This window comes from Tachyglossus aculeatus, chromosome 22, assembly GCF_015852505.1.
Source record: "Tachyglossus aculeatus isolate mTacAcu1 chromosome 22, mTacAcu1.pri, whole genome shotgun sequence".
Lineage (NCBI taxonomy): Eukaryota > Metazoa > Chordata > Mammalia > Monotremata > Tachyglossidae > Tachyglossus > Tachyglossus aculeatus.
Window position 1 is genome coordinate 3,206,141 of NC_052087.1, and position 25,439 is coordinate 3,231,579.

General features: G+C 43.8%; 1 protein-coding gene across 3 annotated transcripts in view; it reads left to right on the forward strand.

Moving 5' to 3' along the window:
• EXOC6 (exocyst complex component 6) overlaps positions 1 to 25,439 on the forward strand; it is a 179,028-nt gene that overhangs the window by 116,960 nt on the left and 36,629 nt on the right. For 2 of the 3 annotated variants that reach the window (XM_038764352.1, XM_038764354.1), the window contains exons 18-21: positions 1,219 to 1,398; positions 5,642 to 5,671; positions 14,091 to 14,232; positions 23,428 to 23,501. In XM_038764352.1, coding sequence (XP_038620280.1) covers positions 1,219 to 1,398; positions 5,642 to 5,671; positions 14,091 to 14,232; positions 23,428 to 23,501 — 426 coding nt within the window. The remainder of the gene's footprint in view (positions 1 to 1,218; positions 1,399 to 5,641; positions 5,672 to 14,090; positions 14,233 to 23,427; positions 23,502 to 25,439) is intronic. The other variant, XM_038764353.1, reaches the window with a different exon arrangement.

The following is a 25,439-nucleotide window of genomic DNA, read 5'->3' on the forward strand; positions in this document are numbered from 1 at the left end:
TGACCTGAGGCAAGTCACTTAACTTCTCTGGGCCTCAGTTATCCACTCTTAATCTGTAAAATGGGGATTAAGAGTGGGAGCCCCATGTGGGACAGGGACTGTGTCTAACCTGCTTCACTTGTATTCACTCCAGTGCTTAGAACAGTGCTTGACACATAGTGAGCACTGAACAAATACCATAATTACTATTACAATACAATAGAATAGTTGTGTTCCCTGCCCACAAAGAGCTTACGGTCTATCAATCAGTGGTATTTATTGAGCACTCACTATGTACTGTACTAAGCATCTGGGAGAGTACAATACAATGGAATTAACAGGCACATTCCCTCCCCACAAGAAGCTTATAGTCTAGAGGGGGAGACAGACATTAAAATCAATTACAGATAAGAACATAAGTGCTGTGGGGCAGCAAGGGAGGTGAATAAAGGGAGCAAACCCAAGTGCAAGGGAGAGGGAGTAGGGACCGTCTCTATATGTTGCTGACTTGTACTTCCCAAGTGCTTAGTACAGTGCTCTGCACTCAGTAAGCGCTCAATAAATATGATTGAATGAAATGAGGGTTTAGTCGAGGAGGGCCTCTTGGAGGAGATGGATTTTAATCAGGCTTTGAAGGTGGGGAGAGTGCTGGTTGGTTAAGTATGCAGGGGGAGGGAGTTCCAAGCTAGAGTGAGCGTGGGTGAGGGGTCAGTGGCACGATAGACGAGACTGAGATTCAGTAAATTGTTAGAGGAATGATATGTGTGGGCTGGGTTGGAGCAGGAAATCAGCGAGGTAAGGCTGGAGGGTGCGAGCTGATTGAATGCTCTAAAGCCAGGAGTTTATGTTTGAAGTGTAAAGAAATGCCTCCTGTAGGTGATAGACTATTTTTTCAATTTAACTGGACAGGGGATGGTTATAACTTAGGGTAACTCACTTCATTTCTCCATGCCTCGTTTCCCTCATCTGTAAAATGGGGGTTAATACTGTGAGGCCCATATGGGACAGGGACTCTGTCCAATCTGATTTGCTTGTATCCACCCCAGCACTTAGTACAGTGCCTGGCACATAGTAAGCACTTGACAAATACCACAATTGATTAATCAGTGGGCTCTCCACAGTGGTTGGATCACAGACGGCACTTGGAACAGGCAGAACAAAATGAGGCAGAATACTTTTATGTTAAATTGCCATTTGGTTGGTACTTTTCTCATCCTAACTACTTTTATTTTCCACTAGGATGCCCGGCATTCAGCAGAAGGAGAAATATATACAAAACTGAACCAAAAGATTGATGAATTTGTTCAGCTGGCTGACTATGACTGGACAATGTCTGAGCCGAATGGGAGAGCTAGTGGTTATCTAATAGATCTTATTAACTTCTTAAGAAGCACCTTTCAAGTGTTTACTCACTTGCCTGTAAGTATACAAGAACTCCAGAGTGTTTTATTTTGACTGTAGAAATATGTCCCACTGTCCACTTCTAGGGCTGAATTTTTATGCAGTGGCAAAAATAGCAATCGTCACTTTCCTTCTGCTGTGGAAAGGTGGCGCATTAGCACTTAGTGCTTTGAAAACATTTGAATTTTTAACTAAAGAAATCCCAATTATTTACAGCTATTTTTTAGAATAAAGTGTTAGTTTATCAGATAAAAGTCAGAAGATATGGACAAGTTTCCCTGCTTCAGGTGTCCTTCAAATGCATCCAAGAACCTATTTTTTTTATGGTATTTGATAAACCTTTACTGTGTGCCAGGCACTGTACTAAAGTGCTTGGGTAGATACAAGCTAATCAGGTGGGACATAGTCCCTGTCCCACATGGGGCTCACAATCTTAATCCCCATTTCATAGAGGCACCTGAGGCACAGAGAAGTGAAGTGTCTTGCCTAAGATCACATAGCAGACAAGTGGCAGAGGCCAGATTAGAACTCAGGTCCTTCTGATTCCCAGGCCCATGGTCTATCCACAAGGCCATGCTATTTCTCTTACCTATTGGCCAGCAGTGGATCTAGAATTCATTCATTCAATCGTATTTATTGAGCACTTACTGTGTGCAGAGCACTGTACTAAGCGCTTAATCACCTCAGGTCCTTACCTGACCAGCCTGACCAGCATCAAGGAGATGTGTCTTCCCCACGAACAGAGGTCCAGTTTATTTTGTAATTTCAATGACTGCCAGTGACTTCAGGCCCTGTGTTTCTGAGCTGAAATACTTGGAAGTTAAACTTTTGGTTCTGGATGCCTTTTTTATGATATTTGTTAAGGGCTTGCCATGTTTCAAACACCATTCTAGGTGCTGGGGGAGATAAAAGTAAATAAGGTTGGATACAGTCCATATCCTGCATGGGGCTTACAGTCTAAGTAGGAGGGAGAACAGGAGAACTAGATACAAATAAGTGAAGTGATTTGCCCAAGGTCACAGCAAGCATTTGGGAGAGCTGTGATGAGAGTCCAGGTCCTCTGACTCCCGGGCCTGTGCTCTTTCCACTAGGCCGTGCTGCTTCTCATGTCTTCTTCATGAATGTCTTTGTCAACAGTGAATATATTGAGCACTTTCTGGGTACGGAGTGCTGTACTGGGCTCCTCCTGGGTACGGGGCCTCTTTTGGGCTCAGGGGTGCTTATAGAATACAAATTTGACATCTGTGGTAGATGGAGGCTGCCCGTTTGCCTTTCTTTTGGCCCAGTGTGGTTTTATACCCAGATCTCAGCTTGGGTCACTTCTCGATCACAATCTTTTATTCTACATATTTTACTACTGGGCTGTTTCTTTTTGAGTTTTCCAATGAAAAGGTTTTCTAGCCCAGAATTTTAGAGGAGCATTTTCCAAAAGTATGTTACACTCTTAGTGAGAATTCTGTCACGGGGAGGGATCTTTTCTTTGGAAATACCACTGTCCAGTTGCCTTATATAAATGTGAAGATTTGTCTCTATTTGAGAGAGCGCTTTTTATGGTAATTGTTATTATTTTAATGGTATTTGTTAAGCGCTAAGCACTATGTGCCATGCACTGTTCTAAGCACTGGGTAGATCCAAGCTAATCAAGCTAGCCCACATGCGGCTCACAGTCTTAAATCCCCATTTTGCAGATGAGGTAACTGAGGCACAGAGAAGTGAAGTGGGTTGCCCAGCAGGCAAGTGGAGGAGCCAGGATTAGAACCCATGTCCTCTGACTTCCAAGCCTGGGCTCTTGCCTCTAAGCCACGCTGCTTCTCAAGTTAAGTGCTTATTTTGTGTCAGGCACTGTACTAGAGCAGTGCTTTGCACATAGTAAGCAGTTAATAAATGCCATCATCATTATTATTATTATTACTAAGCACAGGAGTAGATACAAGTTAATCAGGTCAGACACAGTTTGTGTCCCACCTGGGGCTCAGATTCTTAATCCCCATTTTACAGATGAGGTAAACTGAGGCACAGCAGAATGAAGTGACGTGTCCAGAGTCACCCAGCAGACAAGTGGCAGAGCTAGGAGCCCTCCGAATCCCAGGCCTGTGCTCCCTCCACTAAGCCACTCTGCCTCAAATGTTGATGGACTTGCTGTTGTATTATTCATTGAACGCTCAGTGTTCCTGAACGTGTTTGAATTTCTGATCCTCATTTCTTCTGTCTTCAGTTATTCTTAGGAAAGCAATGTAATAAATATTTCTGTGCTTCAGGGCTCCAGAGGGGACTCCCGTTCTGCAGAAGGAACGATACTTGTGGGTTTTGCAGACTAGCTAGTCTAGTCCAGCTAGCTGAGCTGAGAAAGCTGTGCCTAATTCCCTGCCTGTCTGTGTACACTTTGCATTGTGCTGCCCCTTTCATTTGCCCACCAAACCCAGCGGGAACGGGGCAGCCAGAGATTAATGAGGGAATGTGGTGCTACGAGCACCACTGTAATTAGTTTCTATGGTCAAAAGTCCAGTCCTGAACTCTTATGGTCACATCTTCTATACAAATCTCCCCTTGCCTGGGTCCAGGAGCGCTCAGAAAGGGAGGTCTTCTAGTTCTGTTCTCCTCTTCAACCATCAGTTGCTTGGCAAAGGGCCAGTGAGCGTCCAACTATCAGGTCTCTGACTCAGCTGAGAGCTGACCACTGTGGCCCCATGCCTTGAGTGAAAGCCCGACTGCGTCAGCACATCCACTCAACCAAGTGCCAGGCTTGGTGTTAGGCTGAGGGGATTGTTTGGGGTAAAGTTTGCCCCGCTGGTCATGTTCTTAAAAATGGGGGCCAGCTACTTCCTGTTCTGCCATCAGACTGGAGCAGAGAAGAGAGGAGTTAGGGTCTTGCCTGTGGGCTATGGAAATAATAATAATAATAATTGTGTTATTTTGACTTCTATGTGCCAACCAGTGTACTAAACACTGGGGTGGATACAAGATAATCAGGTCTCACATGGGGCTCACTGTCTAAGTAGGAAGGGGAACAGGCATTGAATCCCCTTTTGGCAGATGTGGGAACTGAGGCGCAGAGAAGTGAAGTGACTCGCCCAGTCACATGGTAGGTACATGGCGGGGCTGGGATTAGAACCCAGGTCCTTTGACTCTTTCCACTAGGCCACACTGCTTCCCTGCTTCCCATGCCAGGACCCTACTCTTTGACAGAAGCATATCGGTGCTGGGAGATTTGGGGGTCACCAGGAGGGAAGAGAGTATTTGTAGCAGTGGAAGGGAGTGCAGGATAAGATGCAGAACCTGTTTTGGTTGTTGGTAACTTGTCAGAGCCTCTTTCATTCATTCATTCATTCATTCATTCATTCAATCATATTTATTGAGCACTTACTGTGTGCAGAGCACTGTACTAAGCACTTGGGAAGTACAAGTTGAGAATCTTCAGTGCCAAGATGCAATGCCAAGCTCTCCTCTTGTCCCCAGAGTGAGTCATATTTATTGAGCACTTACTGTGTGCAGAACACTGTACTAAGCACTTGGGAGAGTGCAATATAACAGACATATTCCCTGCCCACATCGAACTTCTAGTCGAGAGAGTGATGGTAGTGATAGCCATAATAATAGTATTAAGCATGTTCTGGGGGCAAAGTACTATTCTGCGTGCTGAGAGAAAATTCACAGGTAGGAATTAGGCATGGTCTAATTAACCCACGCGATGAGGGTTTACAGTCTACGAAGTACTGGGGGGTAGGGGGAGGATTTAAGGGGTTCAGCAGGCTGTTCTTTATGAGCTCACTGCTCGTGACTGAATATAAAAAGGATGGCGAGGCCTTCCTTTTTGATTGACCCCTATCCTATTTCCCCTATCCCTAATTTATTTTAATATCTGTCTCCCTCTGTAGATTGTAAGCTCCTTGTGGGCAGGGATCATATCTACCACCTCTGTTGTATTGTACTTTCCGAAGTGCTTGGTCCACTGCCCTACAGACAGTAAGTGCTCAATAAGTGCCACTGATTGCCTGTTTGATCCTCACATATGAATCCTCCCTCAGGACCTTACACACATTGACCCAACTCACAACCACCTACCTAGGTTTTTATAACCAAATTCATGAGGTAAGTTAACTCTTTCGGTGTCTAAAGATAGTTTCCCCATCATCCAAACTTTAGCGAGTCTCCCTCCACCCCACCTGCTTTGCGTCTAGTGAACTTTCTTTTCTTTCCCTGCTGCTTTTGTTTTTAATGCATTTTACTTTTTAATTGGCTTGCCTTACTGGTTCCATCTCAGAAGAGCAACAGCGACCATGCAGCCATGTCGGTAAGTAGATGCAATCGGAAGAAAATGCATGCCGGTGGAAAACCCCGGAACTGCCTTCAGGCTTATTGCTTCTCGAGCTGGGCATCATTGAAAATAAATTGGAATCTTCCTGGTGACTGGCAGCCAGCACTCTCGGGGTTGGGAAAATCCAGGGTTGTGGTAACATCGGTTTCGCTCGTCAGCCTCGCTCTGCCCCTGAAAGCTCTGGAGGAGTGTGCCCTTGTTCTGCAGCAAGTGTCCTCATGGATTCGGCTTGGATCTGCAAAGGGGGAGGATTAGAGGGGAGAATGGGGCAGGATGGCTCTGGATCCATGGTGCCCTAGCAGAAGATTCCCTAGCAGAAGCAGCCAACTTTCCTGGATCTAGGTTCCCCTTCCTCCCCCAGCTTGAATTTTTCCAGAACAGGGCTTTAGGTGTGCAGTTTTCTTTAGCCCAGTGCAAACTTTACCCACAAATTTAAAATGGAAAACATAAATAGGTGAGATTACCAATCTGGGACAGGATGTGGAGGTTTGGTACTTCTCTTCTGTTCAGATGAAGGAACATTTTTCTCCATATGTTCTGATTATTATTACTGGTAATAATAGTAGTATTTGTTAAGCTCTTACTATGTGCAAAGCACTGTATCTTGAGATATAAATCATCAGGCCACAAACGAAGCTCACAGTCTAAGTCGGAGGGAGAACAGGTATTGAATCCCCATTTTGCAGATGAGGGAACTGAGGCACAGAAAGGAAAAGCGACTTGCCCAAGGTCACACGGCAGTCAAGTGGCCAAGTCGGCATTAGAACTCGGGTCCTCTGTCTCCCAGTCCCGGGCTCTTTCCACTAGGCCACACTGCTACTTGTGACTTTGTATTTCCCCATCGATTGTGTGGTTCTCAAACACCAACACTGTTCTGCCTCTGGGCTGGCAGTGTGGGTCAGGCTGACATTTGGGAGTGGGAGTGTGGGAGTTAGGAAATCGGAATCTCCACACCCCACGTTGAACCCGGGAATGTGTTACTTCCCGGCAGCGTTGGGAGCTGGGAAGAGTTTCTTGGGGAAATGACTGCGGATGACTGTCTTCAAAAGTTCCACGTGGAGGGGACGGTGAAAAGGAGAAATCCCATGGGAGTGAAAGTGTGTGGGAGGTGGGGGGAAGAGGGCACAGATATCTCTGGGCCGGAGTTACAGGCAGGACCAGGAGAGGTGCTGAGTTGAGGAAGAGGACAATGATTGATTGGAGTGATGAGGAGAGTCGGGGGAGCCCAGAAGGGATTAGGTTAGAGGTAGAGGAGTAGAGTCTGTGTGTTGTTCTGACACAGTGCTTTCAGCAGCATTTGGATTACATTGGAATTTCTGTATGATAGTGGCAGCCGCCTTTACTGACCGTCACTCAGCTGCCGGTGCTAACAGAAGAACAGGCCTTTCTTGGAAGTAAAATATCCATTTCTCAACTGGGCTTCCGTATCCCTCTCCTAGGATTTCCACCCAAATTCCTGTGGTTCCCCCAGAATGCGAGAGCTTAGGATACTCAAAGCCATATAAATGGAAGGGCAGGGGGGAGGGTGTCGGACTCCTTAGGACACCAGCCCATTCCACAGAAAGTTATCGGCTTAGTAAAAAACTTGGTCCCCTCACACTCTGTCCACCTCTAATGGTGACTGTTATGACAGACTCACAGCACAACATTTTGGGTCAAAAGAAGAGGCCAGAGACAAATGAGCCTGGATTTTCATCCCCAGGATCTACTGCTCCAACCTGCTCAGAAAACCAGGGTTCATTTTGCTTAGTAGAGCCCTAAATTTAGTCTGTAACCCAAGTCTTCCTTTCCCTCATGAGAGTCACCACAGAAGATTCACAGTTAGATGTTGATTCTAATAGAGCCTATTATTAAAGATTCACTTCTCAGCGTAGACGAAGACCAGGCTGGAGTAAGGCTGAGGCGGGCACCTTGATCAGTTCCCATGGGGAATCCGCCCTTTGCTGTGTGGGCACAAATGCCCGGGCATTGACTGCATGCCATTGTGGGGCCAGGCCAAGGCAATTGCCCGCACTGTGCATCAGTCATTCGGCTGTGAATCAATTATTCAGTCCCACTGCCGGTAAGCACTTAGTACAGTGCTCTGCACACAGTAAGCGCTCAATAAATATGATTGAATGAATGACTAATCCAGGCCTTCTCTTCGCATGTGAGAAGCAGCATGGCTCAATGGAAAGAGCATAGGCTTTGGAGTCAGAGGTCATGGGTTCAAATCCTGGCTCCGCCAATTGTCAGCTGTGTAACTGGGCAAGTCACTTAACTTCTCTGTGCCTCAGTTACCTCATCTGTAAAATGGGGATTAAAACTGTGAGCCCCCCCGTGGGACAACCTGATCACCTTGTAACCTCCCCAGCGCTTGGAACAGTACTTTGCACATAGTAAGCGCTTAATAAATGCCATTATTATTATTATTATTATTAAGTGCTCTCTGAGGAGCAGGTTAGAGCTTGCTTCCATAGGGGACCTTGGAGCTAGTCTGTAAACTGGCTTTCTTACAATTGGGACTGGATTCAGTGGGGCATCATTTGTAATGAAGGAGGTGCTCAAGGTTGCATAATTGTACATTTTAAATTTGTGCCGAGGTATGATTATCAATGGCAATAATACGTCTCTGAATATAACTGTTACAAGCTTGAAAGAGCACAAGCTACTAAAATCAGTTACGCCAATCCAACTGTTTTCACTCCCTGTTTTGGCCAGGGCACTGTTAGGGGGTAGGGAAAGACCGTCTGACAAGGGGAACTTGCTTGGGGACAGTGAGACGTGATGTAGGAAGGAATAGTTTGCAAACAAATGGGAGGCATTGGACATGACTCCTTACAACCTGAGTTCTTCTTGCACCTGGAATTTTGCAAGAACGCAACCCCCATGACACAGGAGAATTTGGGGTGCTGAATGGGTGTGCGATGCTCACAAATAAGATATCCATAAATCTAAAAATATGCATTTTATTTTTACTTCATAACTGAAATTGTGAGCCCCTTGAGATGTCAGCTGTGCACACTGTCTTTTCCAAAGGTGCCAGGCTAAAAATGAAGCTCATTCATTCAATCAATCGTATTTATTGAGCGCTTACTGTGTGCAGAGCACTGTACTAAGTGCTTACTATGTGTCAAGCACTGTTCTAAGCACTGGGGTAGATACAAGTTTATCAAGTTGTCCCATGTGGAGCTCTCAGTCTCAATCCCCATTTTACAGATGAGGTAACTGAAGCACAGAGAAGTTAAGTGACTTGCTCAAAGTCACACAGCTGACAAGTGGCAGATCCAGGATTAGAACCCACGACACCTGACTCCCAAGACCGTGCTCTTTCCAATAAGCCATGCTTCCTCTCATAGGCAGCCTGGTTTACTAGTAGCACGGCTAAAATACAGTACCAAGAACTGACTTAGTTCAAGGACAGACAGTAAAGTAACGGACTTGACTTTTTAAGAACGTTTTTGGAAAATGGGTCCGAGTCCCTAGCTCAAGCAGTTTCATCATAGAACGTTTTCAGAATGATAAAGACAAATTTAGGGTCCCTTATGTTCATTAAAGTAAGAGTTATCTGTACTTCTGAAATCAATGAACTTTAGGTGTCCTTTTTAAAGCAATGAAAATAATCAGTTCTGCAAACTGTCTTCCATTTTGAGATATAAATTATTTTGAAAGGCATCTTGGCATTTTCCCATATTTTGTGGAAGAGTGAAATTTGTTCCACAATTGAGACAGGTTCACAAAGCCAGGATGATCTTGAAGTACAAGAAATTGAAACATCTTTGGTGACCTTGAGCTGGCAAGTTTAAATTTTGAGTCTGAGCTGACATGCTTCTCCCTTGATGGTAGAATCTAATATCTTAAGTGCCCATCAAAACACAGATTGGCTCTGCTAAAAGACTGTTTAAACCCCTGATATTTTTGGTTAGAAGTGCAAACAGAATAATACATTTTCACTTTTCTTATTTCTCATGTTTGATGGTCCATCCGAGATGTACTAAATGAAGTTGGAGGTTTGCCTCTAGCCTACAGAGTGATGAAGTTTGTGATTTCCTTTAAGAATTTCCTTTTCTGTGACTGGCAGGAAAAGCTGAATTTTACTGCTTGCCAGGAGAGGCTATTGGAATAGCGGGTCTTTACTCCACAAACTAAATTCCCCAAGTGTCCATCAAAAGGTCGCATAAGGCTACTTACAGATTTCACCAAATATCCCCCTCACACTGTGTTTGATTGGCACAGTGTGGCAGGGAGGTTGGATGAATCTGTCACGGGCTGGTTAAATGCGTTGCCGATCTCAGCCTGACATCAGGTATTTGACTCCTAAGTGGCTCAATACAAAACAAATTAGCAGATTGTAGTCATATTTCTCATTCTATATGCTTAGACTCCGGTGAATGCAGTTCATAAATCATATTGACTGACACGCTAGTGAATGATGAAAGCTGCTCTGGTGACAGCAAGCGTGGCTATAGGAAGTGGAGCTGAGGAGATGCCAGGCTCGGATGCATATGGCAGACCCTTTGGGAATTGCCATGGAGCCAAATGTCTCCTGGCTGCAGTCGTTCTTAAAGAAAAGCTTTTGGGCACAGCAGAAAGGGTTCCGTGTGTCAGCAGATTCTCTTTTATGGATCCCTTTGAAATATAAGAAGTTTGTCTAAGGGTTTTTCTCTTCTCCCCTCTTCAGTTGTAGCAAATGTTAAGGAGCGAGCAAAAAGTGGTTGCCTTTAGCCATCTGGCAGGTGTTTTGGTTTATGAACTGGGATCCTTATTTTCTGAACCTTAAATGGTTCAAGGGGAAGACCATTAATTAGTAATTATTGGGGAAGAGTGGCAAATTAACTTCTATCCAAGAAAGAGCAGCAGACATTTCTGCAGTTGATCTGCAACAGGGACTGGGTCCTCCTATCTCCCTTTCTCCATAAGCTTAGCTATGTGCTTTTAGTTTGTGGAGAGTTACAAAACTTTAAAATGGGAAGGTAGTTTGGTGTCAGAATTCCCAAATATTCTTTAAATTTATTTTTAAAGACTCCCAACTTCTGACCATTCTTCCCCTTATCTATTTTAAAATAGAGACATTCAAAGCAGTCTTCGTGAACTACTCAGTATTGACATCCAATAGAAAAGCTTGGAGGTGAACTCTGTATCAGTAACTTATTTTCTTACTAGAGATAATTGGCGTTAATCAGATTTGGGTGTATTAAACAATTTATACAATTTTCTCTAGTAATTTTCCCCAGCATCACTGAGAACAATAAGCCTGGGGTAAGAACCTCGTTCAAAGTCATTTTCATGCTATACATTTCATTGAAAGTGTTTCCTGGATGCCTCTCAGTATCTGAATGTGTATATGTCAACTTTTGAATGTTCATGTTTTCAAGGGGATTTTTTTTTTTTAGTGTAGTTATTTCATTTCCGAGGCCATTAGTTTCTGCTCTGGGCCTACTGGAATGGAGCAGTTTAAAGCATTTAGTAAAATGTTTGGTCACACAAGTACACATGAAATGGTATATTTCCCTTAGAAATGCAATATGTGTGGCTAAGAAAAATCAAAATTGGAAAGTTATTTATTTATGTATTTTTGACAACCTATCCATCTTCTGGGTGGTGGAGGATAAATATGACAAAGAGCAGTACGTTAAAACAAAAATGCACTAGTGGTTCCTTTAAATCAAAATGACATTTCCATTAAGTAGCCTCAAATCTATTACATTGTAATTAAATGAACTGTGGCCTGTTGATTTTTTTTTTCCTCCTCCTCCCCATTCATATTGATATTCTTCTGCTTGGGGAATAGAGCTGTAATTACTATTGGGGTTGGGCATTTGGGAGCCTGCTGGTCTGAGCATTGTGTCTTACATTCCTTTTTGGCAGTTCATCAGTCTCTGTCAAATATGTTGATGGTGTTTGCTTTCTCTTCTGAAGTTTTTGATTAAGAAATTGACATCCTAGTTCAGACATGCAGCCTTTCTTTGTTCATGGTTCCTCAACGCCCAAGACTCGTTAGTGAGGGCTGTTTGGATTTCCAGTCTGACATTCAAATAGACCGCTAATTCGTCAGGAGAAGTTAACGCAGCACGTTGTGTACAGCAAATGCCATTGCCCAAAATGTGTGGTTCCCAAACCTATTTGAGGTAACCGGGGCCGGCTCTTAGGCATCCGTTTCTCCTCCACAGCCCCAAACTCAACTCCAGGCCGGAGTCCTCTGGATCTCCAGATTTCTGGAGGGGAGGAGGCAGGCCTAGGGATGGGTGGAAGGGGGCTCAAGTTCTTTTTCCAAACTAGCATTGGGTAGGAGAGAGAGTATAGACTCCCAGAAACCCACTCAAGGGTTCAAAATTGGCATCCCTTAGGAATGCTGAAATTTCTTTTAGAGTGATCCTTCAGAATAATTCAGGGTATTTGAAAATTATGATGGTTATATGAAAGTTTTTTCAATGTTTTCTTTGTTATTCATTAGTATATCTCTACCAAAATAGTAACACTTTTATTGACACCTCTTCCAGAGCACCTAGACTCTTTGGCATTTAAGTACGATTGACATTTTTTAGGGTGCCATTTACTTGGCGGCTTTTTGAATCTTGCGAACAAAGAAATGTATGTTGGACAAAGGGAAGCTCTTTGCTACCTTTTCCTTTGTAGTGTTTTGGTGGAGCTGAAGTAAAGTTCTGTGGTCCTGGTCTGGGAAATGGGCCCCCAAAAGCTCCAATATCGAACTAAACTAAAATATAAGGTTATAATGGGAAAGCTGTGGAGAGAAACTATTTCCTTCTTTTGGATCTTGAAATAATCATATTCAATTCGACTACAGAATAAGGGATACCTGGGGCAGCAGTGCTTTAGAATGTATTTAACTCGACAGTACATTCAAAATAAAAAGCTCAGATTTTGAAGAGACAGCCCTGCCTAGAAATCTTTGCCCAGACCATCTGTGCTGAAGGATGTCTGTTCTCCCATGGCACCTAGAAGCAGAGCGCTGACCACATGCCCCTCAACAGCAGAGGCGGGGGAGCCCCCTTTCTTCTTGCTGTCTCCCCTCATCCGTTCCATGACGTCAGCCGGTCACCTCCCTTGTGCCGTCACTTCCTTGAGTCCATGCTAAATAGCACACTGCCCTCGTTGAGAGAGGAGGAAGCGGTGACGTTAACGACTGCAGAGAATTGCCAGTCCCCTTTTTGACCAGATCCAGCCTTCGAGATGCCGTTTGGGCAGAAAACTTTACCCAGGGATTGCTCTAAACTTGCACGAGGTTTAGAACCCACCCCTTCCCCTTCTCACTCTCCCTCTCATACTGTCCTTCAGTGGCCATTCAGTATATGAGTGGATAATCTCACCACCTTTTAGTGGGAGAGTAGGAGTTTCAGATTTTTCGTCTTAGAGGAATGTTAGTGGATTTATTGAGAACCTATGTTTATGGTCTTAGCTGAGTACTGCGGCAAATGGAAACATTTCCTTATTGGTATTGTATATATTGTAATATAAATTATAATCACCAATGGAATGGAATCAGTATTTCGAATGGTGCACTGGAAACTTTGTTTCATAGCATAATAGAGAAGCAGCGTGGCTCAGTGGAAGGAGCACGGGCTTTGGAGTCAGAGGTCATGGGTTCAAATCCCAGCTCCACCGCTTGTCAGCTGTGTGACTTTGGGCAAGTCACTTAACTTCTCTGGGCCTCAGTTACCTCATCTGTAAAATGGGGATTAAGACTGTGAGCCCCCCGTGGGACAACTCATCACCTTGTAACCTCCCCAGCGCTTAGAACAGTGCTTTGCACATAGTAAGCGCTTAATAAATGCCATTATAATTGATTCCCAAGACTGACAATCGACATGAAGATTTTGGGCTTACAATGGCAGACAGCGCAATTTTTAGTGATCGAGAAAACGGATCTAAAAATCCACCTCCACAGCATTCTGATCAAATAGTAATGGCAAGCTCTCTTTTCCCCTTCCATACAGGAGTCCAGTAACTGTGTGGTTGAAGGTCCAATATCTATTTCCTTTCTTCCAGCTTCATTAAGTAATTGGGTCAAGAAACATGTAGCAAAGTGTGACTAAAAATGTTCTGATCACATATCATCAGTGAAATGCATTTGTCATGACATGTTTCCGTTTGACATTCTTGTAAAATACTTGAAATTTTTCAAGAGATCAGAAATAATGGCTCACCCCTTCCTGAACATATGTTTTGGCTTCTTTGAGTCATTAGAGCTTTAATGGTGTTTGCAACCCGAGACGGGCAAGGAAACAGAAGCACTAAGTCAAATTCCTATTTTCAAGAGCCAATTCATTGAGCACTCAGTAACTTAATGACCAAATCACTGTAAAAAGAATCTGTGGTTACTTAATTTTCTTGATATCAGTGACGTGCATATGTGTAGGGGAGGTTAATTTTTGTCTTGCTTTTTTTTTTTAATCAGGGGAAAGTTGCCCAGACAGCTTGCATGTCAGCCTGCCAACATCTATCAACATCTTTAATGCAGATGCTGTTAAACAATGAATTAAAACAGATAAGCATGGGAGCGGTTCAGCAATTTAACCTAGATGTCATACAGTGTGAATGTAAGTACCTTGTCCTAAACGTTAGTGAAATAAGTGACTCATTTATTTCCCAGGAGGTTTGTCTTCCATGTATCTTTTTAAGTAGAATAAATAATCCCCCTGAACTGTAAGATAAATTGGTAAGAGCCGTCAGTGTATTCACTGAGCATTTACCGTGTGCAGAACACTGTACCAAGAATTTGGGAGAGTACATAGATATAGGGTAAGTCCCTTGTCCTTCAAGGAGCTTACAATCTAGTGGGGGAGACCGACATAAGATTAATTATAGGTTTTGCAAATCTTGGAGGCTCACTTAAAAGGACCAGTTCTTCAAACCTTATTACGCAGAACATTCTAGCAGACTGAGAATTACAAAATACCAGAAAAGGGGACATTTGGTTTGGGTTAATGAACTAAGTCTGTCAGGGGTGGACTTCTATATAGCCCTAAAATGTTTTATTGTTTCTTTTTTAATCTCCTAGCTTTATGTTTTCTTCCCATCCCTTACAAGTGTAGGACTAGTAGAGTTACAAGTTGACTGGTAAAATTCTCTTATCGGATTCCAAGCCATGTGAAGATAACATGATATGAATCCTCAGCTTTTTGCTTTAATTAGATTCTTGATGAAAAATTCTCAGAAATCCAGAGTCAAGAGCCCTGGCCAGTTTCACTTCTGTTCCTGCCCTCTTCTTCACACCACCACACTTGCTGTTGGCCTCTCCTGCCTCCTCTTCCCTAAATCTGTTCCCCATTACTTACTCTTCCACTGCAGATCTTTGGCTCACCTCATCTCACATGGCTTTCTAGGCCACAGGCCAGTGGCCTCTCTGTGTGTGCCCACTGCCAACTCACCGCCCACTCCTTTCAAACAGCCCTCCAAGTCCCTTGCCAGGGAGCCACACTGGTCGGGAGCGGGCATGAAGCTTCCCCTGGCATTCCCATCTCCTGCTTCTTCAGGTCATCCAGTTAGACATCTGTAGTCTGTCGGCCTCAGTCCTTCTTGAGCTGTGAGCTTCCTCTATTTGTTGGTTGTTTCCCTCACTGGACACTCAGTAAATGAGAATTGACTGAGTCTCAGAATGCAGCAATCCCTAGATCTGATGAAAGATGATGTTTTAATGCAGAACATGCGTTGAAATCAACCATTAGAAAAGCTAATGCCAATTTATACATTCATTCATTGTCATATTTATTGAGCGCTTACTGTGTGCAGAGCACTGTACTAAGCGCTTGAGAAGTACGAGTTGGCAACAGAGACGGTCCCTACCCAACAGCGGGCTCACAGTCTAGAAGGGGGAGACAGACAACAAAACAAAGCATGTGGACAGGTGTCACGTCATCAGAACAAAATTCACTACCCTTCCCAGCCTACAAATTGAGGTCCCCTGACTTTGTATAAATGCCACCAGTTTCACTGTGTGAACCTGGTGTCTCCGAGGCAGGAATCAGCTTAACAGCAGTTTTCAGCAACTTCATTAACTCCCTCTGTTGTCTTAATGAGCATTTTTGGGTTTTAGTGATTCAGTTTGATGGACAGATTCTTATTAAACCATCCTGATGACAGGAGAAAATCTCTCCTTAGAATGTGTTAACACTGTGTCCCGAGACCTGGAAATTAATTTAGTTAAAACAATGATATTTGTGATTTAAACAAACACTAATGTACTTATTTAAATATTATGTTATAAACTATTTATATTAATGTCTGTCTCCCTCCTAGACAGTAAAATCATTGTGGGGAGGGAATATGTCTCCCAACTCTATTTATTGTACTCACTTAAGCACTGACTAAAGTGCTCTGCACACAGCAAGCATTCAATAAATACCATTAACCGATTAAGTCATGTAGGAAATTTCTATAATCATACATCTTGCCAGCACACCACAGAAAAGATTTATGTAATGTTGGCCTCTTGTCTTAGCAGCAGAGAAGGCTCTCTCTGAGAATAAGGATAGAAAACACTGAAAATTATTGGCACCTTCCTTTTTTTAGAGTTAACATGTTCATACTGTATTATCTGATATCTTTTTGAGAAAAGAAAAAGGTACAATTGCTTTAGAATGATATTTCCATCAAGTAGGATGGATACACTCTATTGATAGTTCTCTATTGGCATTATTAGAGATTTCTTTCAATCAAACAATGGTCCCGGAGCTGGAACAGGCAACCCCCACTTTACAAACGCTTCAGTGCTTTGAAGAAATCCAGGTGTCCCAAGTCTTTGGGAAGAGTGGTTTGGTAGCAATTAGTAACCGAACCTGTTTCAGGAAGCAGTTGGAAATGGTCTGTCTGCTTTAGAAAAAGAAGTTTCCTGAATACAGAACAAAGATCAAACTTTGGTAAGAGTCTGACCCTTTCGAATGCAGAGGTGATTGAGTTAATTAAATTATAACCTCCAGCACCCTAAAAAGCATAGTAGCCATAGCTAAGAATCTAGGCCCAAGGTATTTGGCCCAATATTCTTAAATAGTTGAAAAGAAACATAATTGCAGAGTAATCAGTCAGTCAATCAGTTGTATTTGTTGAGTGCTTACTGTGTGCAGAGCACTTTACTAAGCGCTTGGAAGAATGCAGTATAACCGTGTTGGTAGATACGTTCCCTGCCCAAATTGAGTATTGTACTATATTAAATAGTTCAAGTAATTAATCCATTCCAGACAGTTACTCTCCCCACCTTCAAAGCCTTGTTGAAGATACATCTCCTCCAAGAGGTCTTCCCAGAATAAGCCCCATTTTTTCTCATCAGCCTCTCCCTTCTGCATCTGACAGCTCCTGTTGCTCTTCCCCTCCACCAGGCCCTCAGCACTTATGTATATATCTGTAATTTAATTTTATTGACTCCTTTGTTCTTCCCCTCCGGCAGGCCCACAGCAGTTATGTATATAGCTGTAATTTTATTTAATTGTGTTGATATCTGTCTCCCCTCCCTTGACTGTGAGCTTGTTGTGGGCAGGGAATGTCACTGTTTATTGTGGTATTGTAGTCTTCCAAGTGCTTAGTACAGTGTTCTGCAAATAGTAAGCGCTTAATAACCACGATCGAATGAATGAATGAATCCCTCCAGTCAGCTTGTATTGTTCTTAGTGCTAGTAATTGTTAATTCAATTATACAGCTCCCCAAAGTTTAAAACCACCTTTTCTTGGTTCAGTTCAATAAATGTAAAATCCTGGATAATCTCCCAGAACATTAAAAATAAAACTCCTCAAGGGGTGTTATCTCTGCACGCACACCACTTTTTAGTTGTAGTTTTGCCAAGGCAAAAACACAGACCACCTGATTTAATAGGAGTGCAGTTACAGAGTAGTCGTTTTCCACAAACTTTCAATAAAACTTCATGTTTTTATTTTTTTTGCAGCCAGCATGCCCCATATTTTCTTAGACAGAACGTGTGGATCATATCTTTGGCTCAAAAATGCAATGTGGATATTCTTGAACTTTTGTTATTTTTTTTCCCTCCTTGAATATTCTTGTATTTTACTCTCCCAAGTGCTCAGTTCAGTGCTGCACACATAGTAAGTGATCAGTGAATACCATTGTTTGATATTCTTGCACCAGCAGACAAGGTACTAACATGGTAGCAGAATTCAGGGGCAGTGCTCAAGTCTGTGTCATTGATTTAAAGCCTTTGTTCTCAGTCAGTCAATCAGTCAATCACATTTTTTGAGCACTTACTGTGTGCAGAGCACTGTACTAAGTGCTTGGGAGAGTTCAATGTAACAATATTGTGCAGTGTAAGATTGGTCAGATGTGGGTTGCTGTATAGCTTTGTTTTTCTTCACACTAATTGTGCTTCTGGATTCTGAGAAATGGTTCATCAATCAATCCATCAGTGGTGTTTTTTGAGTGCTTCCTGAGTGTAGAGCACTGTGCTAAGCGCTTGGGAGAGTACAGTGTAGCAGAGTTGGTAGACACAGTCCCTGCCCACAGTGAGCTTATTGTCTAGAGGGATAGTGTCTGTATGTTTCCGTGTGCACGTCCAGAGAAGTCTCCAGGAGGTGGGAGCTCCTGGATCAGAATTATATTCTGCTTTCAAAGAGATAGAACATCAAATTAAAAGGCCACAGTGCCCTTTGGAAGACTTAGGCCGAATGTGGTGCCCAGATGGGATCGGGATTCAGACCAAACTGTAGGCCTGTAGGGAAATTGTAGTGTCCAACCTTGGGAGGTCAATTTATTAAGCGCCTGTTGTCTACAGAGCACTGTGACAAGCACTTGGTAGAGTACAGAATATCACAGTGTCTGTTTATGGTATTTGTTAAGCAGTTACTATGTGCCAGGCATTGGGGTAGATATATGAGAGTGATTTTTTTTCTGGTATTTGTAAAGTGCTCGCTATGTGCCGGCAGAGGGGTAGTATAAGCTAATCAGGTTGGACACAGTCCATGTCCCACAGTCCAGTCCAAGAGAAGCAGCGTGGCTCAGTGGACAGAGCCCGGGCTTTGGAGTCAGAGGTCATGAGTTCAAATCCCAGCTCCACTACTCGTCAGCTGTGTGACTTTGGGCAAGTCACTTAACTTCTCTGGGCCTCAGTCACCTCATCTGTAAAATGGGGATTAAGACTGTGAGCCCTATGTGGGACAACCTGATCACCTTTTATCCCCCCCCCCCAGCGCTTAGAACAGTGCTTTCCATATAGTAAGTGCTTAATAAATACCATTATTATTATTATTATTATTATTGTATGTCCCACATGGGGCTCACAATCTTAATCCCCACTTTACAGATGAGGTAACTGAGGCTCAGAGAAGTTAAGTGACTTGCCCAAGGTCACACAGCAGATAATAATAATAACAGTAATAGTAATAATGTTATTCAGTAAGTGCTTACTATGTGTCAAGCACTGTTCTAAGTGCTGGGGAAGGTACAAGATAATTAGATCAGACCCCGTCCCTGTCCCACACAGGGCTCCCATTCTATGTAGGAAGGGGAACATGTCTTGAATCCCCGTTGAACTGAAGCACAGAGAAGTCAAGTGACTTGCCCAAGGTCACAAAGCAGACAAGTGGTGGAGCCATACTTGCCATATCACACCTTCACTGGGCACAAAGCATGTGCAGATGGAAGATGGCAATGATGGTACTTGTTAAGCACTAACTATGTGCCAGGCACTGCTCTAAGCACTGGGTTAGGTACAAGCTAATCACATTGTCCCACATGGGGCTCATAGCATTAATCCTCATTTTACAGATGAGGTAACGGAGGCACAGAGAACTTAAGTGACTTGCCCAAGGTCACACAGGGGGTGTAGGCAACTCATTAAAGGAGCTTGGGAGGAGCGGGAGGAGGGAGATGGGGCTGTAGCTGGACGGAGCAATCGGGTTCAGAGAATTATTTTTTCACCCCCAGATTAGGGAGATGAGAGTATGTTTGAAGGCAGAGAGGGAGGAGCCATCAGGCAGTGAGTGGTTAAAGTTGGCCATCAGGGAGGGAAGAAGAGTGGGCAGAAGTGTTTTTAAAAGTTGTGAAGTGATAGAATCAGAGCACTGGGGAAGATTTCCAAGTCAAGGGAGTGATCTCCTCTCGAGAGATGGGTGTGCTTGGGAGAATACAATATAGCAATAAACAGGCACAGTCCCAGCCCACAATGAGCGTACAGTCTAGAGGGGAATACAGGCATTAATATAAATAAATAAATTTACAGATTACTTTGATCCTCATTGACAGGTGCTGTCTTAGCTCTTGTCCTGCTAAAGGAGCTTAATGTGCCTTTCAGATGGTTCCAGATGCTCTCTTGCATTCCACAGCTAAAGAACTTTAATATAGCCCAAGTCATGTTTCTCCCAAGGTTGGATCCCTTGAGGATTAATTAGATGAAAAGGAAATCTGAAAGTCTGCCTGAACTCCAGAAATGTTGCTATGTTCTGAATGCAAACTCATGTCCTCATTATTTTCCTTGCACCTCAAGGGACCCAGTTGGTCCCCTCTTCTCTTCTCTCTCTTTATCACCCCTTTCCTCCTGATCCTCAGAGATACACCTCAGTCTCTCAATCTCAGCTGATTATGTAGCGCTGCTCCTGGCTAGGGGCACCTCCCTCCTTCCCTCTTAGTGACCAGGAAAAGATGAGCAAGGAGAGGAGGGAAATGTGGAAGGACAGACCCTCTAGACTGTAAACTTGTAGATGGGGAAAATGTCTACCAACTCTGTTGTAGTGTAGTTTTCCAAGTTCTCTGCACACAGGAAGTGTTCCAGTTGCCCTTTTCTATAGTTTCTCCAGCTCTACTTTTTAATGGTATTTGTTAAGCGGTTACTATAAGTCAAGCATTTTTCCAAGTGCTGGGGTAGATACAAGATAATCCAATCGGAAACAATCCCTGTCTCACACAGGACTCACAGTCTAAGTAGGAGGGAGAGCAGGTATTGAATCCATATTTTTCAGTTGAGGAAACTGAAGCCCAGGGAAGTGAAGCGGCTTACCCAAGGCCACCCAGAAGACAGGTGGTGGAGTGGGGATTAGAACCCAGGACCTCTAATTCCCAGGCCCATGCTCTTTCTGCTGTATTCCCACACTGCTCTATTCTGACCTTCTCGAGAGGCTGGGTCCAGAACTGCGCATAGAATTCCAAGCATACCACAGTGGAACTGTGCCTCTTGCCCTTCCCAAAATAATCATAGTTCATTCATTCATTCCTTCATTCAGTCGTATTTACTGAGCGCTTACTGTGTGCAGATCACTGTACTAAGCGCTTGGGAAGTACAAGTTTGCAACATATAGAGATGGTCCCTACCCAACAGCGGGCTCACAGTGTAGAAGGGGGAGACAGACAACAAAACAAAACATATAAACCAAATAAAATAAATAGAATAAACACATAGAGGTAAGATAGAGTAATACATCCGTACAAACATATATACATATGTAGAGGTGCTGTGGGGAGGGGAAGGAGGTAAGGCCGGGGGGGATGGAGAGGGGGAGTACGGGGAGAGGAAGGAGGGGGCTCAGTCTGGGAAGGCCTCCTGGAGGAGGTGAGCTCTCAGTAGGGCTTTGAAGGAAGGAAGAGAGCTAGCTTGGCGGATGTGCAGAGGGAGGGCATTCCAGGCCAGGGGGAGGACGTGGGCCGGGGGTTGACGGTGGGACAGGCGAGAACGAGGCACGGTGAGGAGATTAGCGGCAGAGGAGCAGAGGGTGCGGGCTGGGCTGTAGAAGGAGAGAAGGGAGGTGAGGTAGGAGGGGGTGAGGTGATGGACAGCCTTGAAGCCGAGAGTGAGGAGATTTTGCCTGATGTGTAGGTTGATTGGTAGCCACTGGAGATTTTTGAGGAGGGGAGTAACATGCCCAGAGCGTTTCTGCACAAAGACAATCTGGGCAGTGGCGTGAAGTATGGATTGAAGTAGGGTAATGGTTAAGTGCTGACTATGTGCCAAGCACTGTTCTAAGCTCTGGGGTAGATACAAATTAATCAGTTCAGACAGTCCCTATTCCACATGGGGTTCGCAGTCTAAGTAGGAGGGAGTTACAGTTGAAGAAATCGAATTTAAGAGAATTTAAGTGGTCACAGAGCAGGCAAGCAGCGGAGCCAGGATAAAAACCCAGGTCCTCAGACTCTCAGGCACGCACTCTTTCCACTAGGCCACATTGCTTCACTCTCACATGCTTTGCCATCCCCCCTGTCCTGCAGAGTTTGTAGCCCAGTAACGCTCTATCCCATTTGTCTCTTCCCTCCAGCAAACCTCAGGGCCTGGCACGTAGCAAGTGCTGAATAAATGTCTTGGCTAACTGGAGGCAGTTGGTGCATGGGCAGCATCAGTGGGGAAAGATACCTGTTCCCTTCAATATTCCCTACTCCTCTTCCTTCTAAGAACAAGCACTGCCATTTTTCTGAGGAGCCCTGCTGAAGAAACCTGTTTCCTCACTCTTCTTCTCCTCTTCCCCTGATTCCCCTCTGCTCTATGAAGGCATCTTGTCTTAGTTTGTGGGGATGTTTGAATCTTGTGGGGCGACTTTATGGGTTTTTAGAAGGTCAAATTCAAAGAGGAAAACAATGATTTTGGTAGCCCTGCTTTGTTTCTTACGCAGCCCTAAATCTGGTCTCCTCTCTGGTAAAGGTTTCAGGGGATTTCTCAACCACAGGAAGTATCCCTGTGGAGAAGCTCACTTCTGAAAAGAAAAGTCATTGGGAGTTCTCAGTTTTCAAGGTCCAAATTGCTTGGTGAAGTCTGATGACTCTATTAGTTTTATTATCTCCCCTAGGAGGCGAATGTTGGTTGAGTAACACCGATCCCATAAAATAAAAATTTTCTTGAATTTTTAGAGCATTTCTTAGTTTTTCCAAACCACTCAATAATGATTTACTTCATTTCAGCACCCAGAAGTGTTTCGGAGTACTGCAGTCAGACCCTGGTCGTTGTATCCTATCACTTTTGTAATTGTTTTCCTTTGGATCATGTCTGTCTCCCCCTCTAGACTGTGAGCTCATTATGGACGGGGAACTTGACTGCTCATTCTGTTGTATTGTACTCTCCCAAGTTCTCAGTACAGTGTTCTGCGCATAGTAAGGGCTCAATAAATACATTGACTGATTGATTTGGATATTTTCACCTTGGTGCACATCACACTTACCACCTTTAATTTGGGCTTACGTCTTGGTTCTCTAAAGCCACTACCAGGTTGTGATTTTTTTTTGTCTAATGTAATTGGCCATTTCAAAGGAGTTCCATTTATCCAACTTTGAGCCTTTAGAAAAGAATCAAAGTGTGTTTATTAGAAATGTTTTCAAAGGAGCAACCTACATTTCTACTCTGGTATTTGGTTTTCTGCCTGCTGATATGTGTTCATTAGGTACCCCACCTTAGTTTCTGTCTTTGATGGCCGTTGAGCTGGAGGTGAGATTTTTCCACAGCAGGCTGCAACAAAAGCAGATGTTTCAAAGTAGGCTGACAGCCATGGAATTGGTATCATTTCAAAATGCTTCTGTAATCTTTCACCTCAGGCCTAGAACAGTAAAAAAAAAAAAGCCGCATATTGCCACTTTTGAGCTTTGTAGGGGATAACCCCTTTAACTGGGTTGTAATTAAGGATCATGAAAATGAAGTGACAGATTAGGAGTTTAAAATTATTAGAATATTTGCGGTAGGGAGTGGTAAATATTCTGAGTTGTTCACCTTCGATTCAAATGGTAACATGGTAGAATGCTGAGTAGCCCTATTAATAGAGTAATCTGGAGCTATTTAAATAATGATTTCTCTTCTTTTTTCTCTCTCTTTTTTTTTTTGCAGTGTTTGCCAGCTCTGAGCCGGTCCCGGGATTCCAGGGAGATACCTTGCAGTTGGCATTCATTGACCTCAGACAAGTAGGGACTTTTCTCTTGTCTCTTTCCCACTTCTAAATGGTGGCGAAGGTCACCTAGGCTTGAAAATGTTTATACTCTGTCCATTTTTGAGGAAAAAAAAATGGTCATTTCCCTGGTGTCCAGGTAACTGACAGCATGGGTGACCCACTGCTTTGAGTGAGTGTGGAATGACTCTTCCACCCTGATGGTCTCGCCGCTAGGAGCCTTGTACTATACTTGGACTTTCTGCTGAGGTTCAAGGTAACCATTTGAATTCACTGAAAATCCTGGGTCCTTTGCTAGGGAAAAAAGGGGTAAGACCTCCAGAGACTAGTTCCAGTCTAATTAATGGCTTTGAGATAGGAAAGCCATCTGCTGATGGGCCTCGTGAGGGGAACGTGGGCTGGGAAGAGCCCTCTTTTCCCCCCACAAACCATCTGCACATGCAAGGATGACTCTCCGGGTGGTACACTTTTGACAAAATTCCGTTTATGTGCCGCGGGGGTCTTTCTTGGAGTCCGCCGTGTCTCGGAGCCTGTCCTTGGAAGGCAGCCAAGAAGTCAGGTGGGCTTCAGGATGGTAGCAGAAGGTGGAAGAGCTTGGGTGAAGTTACAGTACTGCCACCCCGAAGGTCTTATTTATGTAACCGGTTTGTGTCATTTGCCTTTTCGCCACTCTCTCTCTAATAGTGGAGGTTGGATGGTTTGTGACTGCCTATCAGTGATATAGGAGAGAAAAGAAAATGGAATAGGGTTAGGTGAAAAAATAAAGGCTCAATTAGTAGGGTGGTCATTACATCCCTCATTAATTTGTTAATTTGTTTGTGCTGTGAAGATAGGGAATATGGCTTTTACTTTAATGAATTCTATGTTCCCAAGTACCCAGTACAGTGCTCTACAAACAGCAAGCATTCAGTACAGCGCTCTGCTCACAGTGGGCACTTAGTACAGCGCTCTGTTTATGGGCATTGAACAGTTGCCATTTGATGATGACCTCTTGTCTTTAGGAATGGAGAAGAGAGAGCAGCATTCCTCTTAGGCAGTGAAGCCCAGTGGATTTCTTTCCTGGGAGCTTTCTCTGACACTCCCCAACTTGGAGGTTGAGTTCCCTAGGATATCAGTGATTGGGGGTTGTAAGTAAAGTAGGCAGTTAAGGCTCAGGATTGTGGTTTATCCTGGTAGTTCCAGAACATCCTGCAGACATAATAGTAATAGCAATCATAATAATAATAGTAATAATTGTTTAAACACTTACTATGTGCCAAGCACTGTACTAAACCCTGGGGTAGATACAAGATCATCAGCTCATGGCATTCGCAGTCTAAGTAGGAAGGAGAACCAGGATTGAATCCCCATTTTGCAGATGAGGGAACTGAGGCGCAGAAGTGAAATGACTTGCCCAGGGTCACAACACATTCGAGGGATAGAGCCGGGATTAGAACCCAGGTCATCCAGCTAGCTCCCAGACCCATGCTCTTTCCACTAGGCCATGCTGCTGACAACATTTTGAGCAGGAGACCGGACTCCAGTTTCCCTTTCCTTTCCCTCCCCTTCTTCTCCTCCCCTCCCTTCCCCTTCCTGGCCACAGTTGAGAAGAATCAGATGGTCAGAGTTGTGTTGGGCTGCTCCAGAAGAGGGACAAATGATAGTGTGGTTGTACAGTAAGCTGTTTTAAGGCAATCAATCAATCATATTTACTGAGTGTCTACTACATGTAGAATACCCTCCCTAGCGCAGTGCATTGTTCTAAATGCAACCAAAGCAGTAGATGCATTCACTGCCTGCTGTGAGTGTACATCTAATATGGGAGAGACACAGAGATCCCTACAAATCCAAACTACTTTCCCTTTGCCCTTCCCACCGACTCTTAAAGGTAATAACGTGGAAAGCATCTTTCCAGGGGCATCATTTTTAAGTGCCTAATGCACTTTGGGGTCTTCTTCCCTTTATTCCTGTCTCC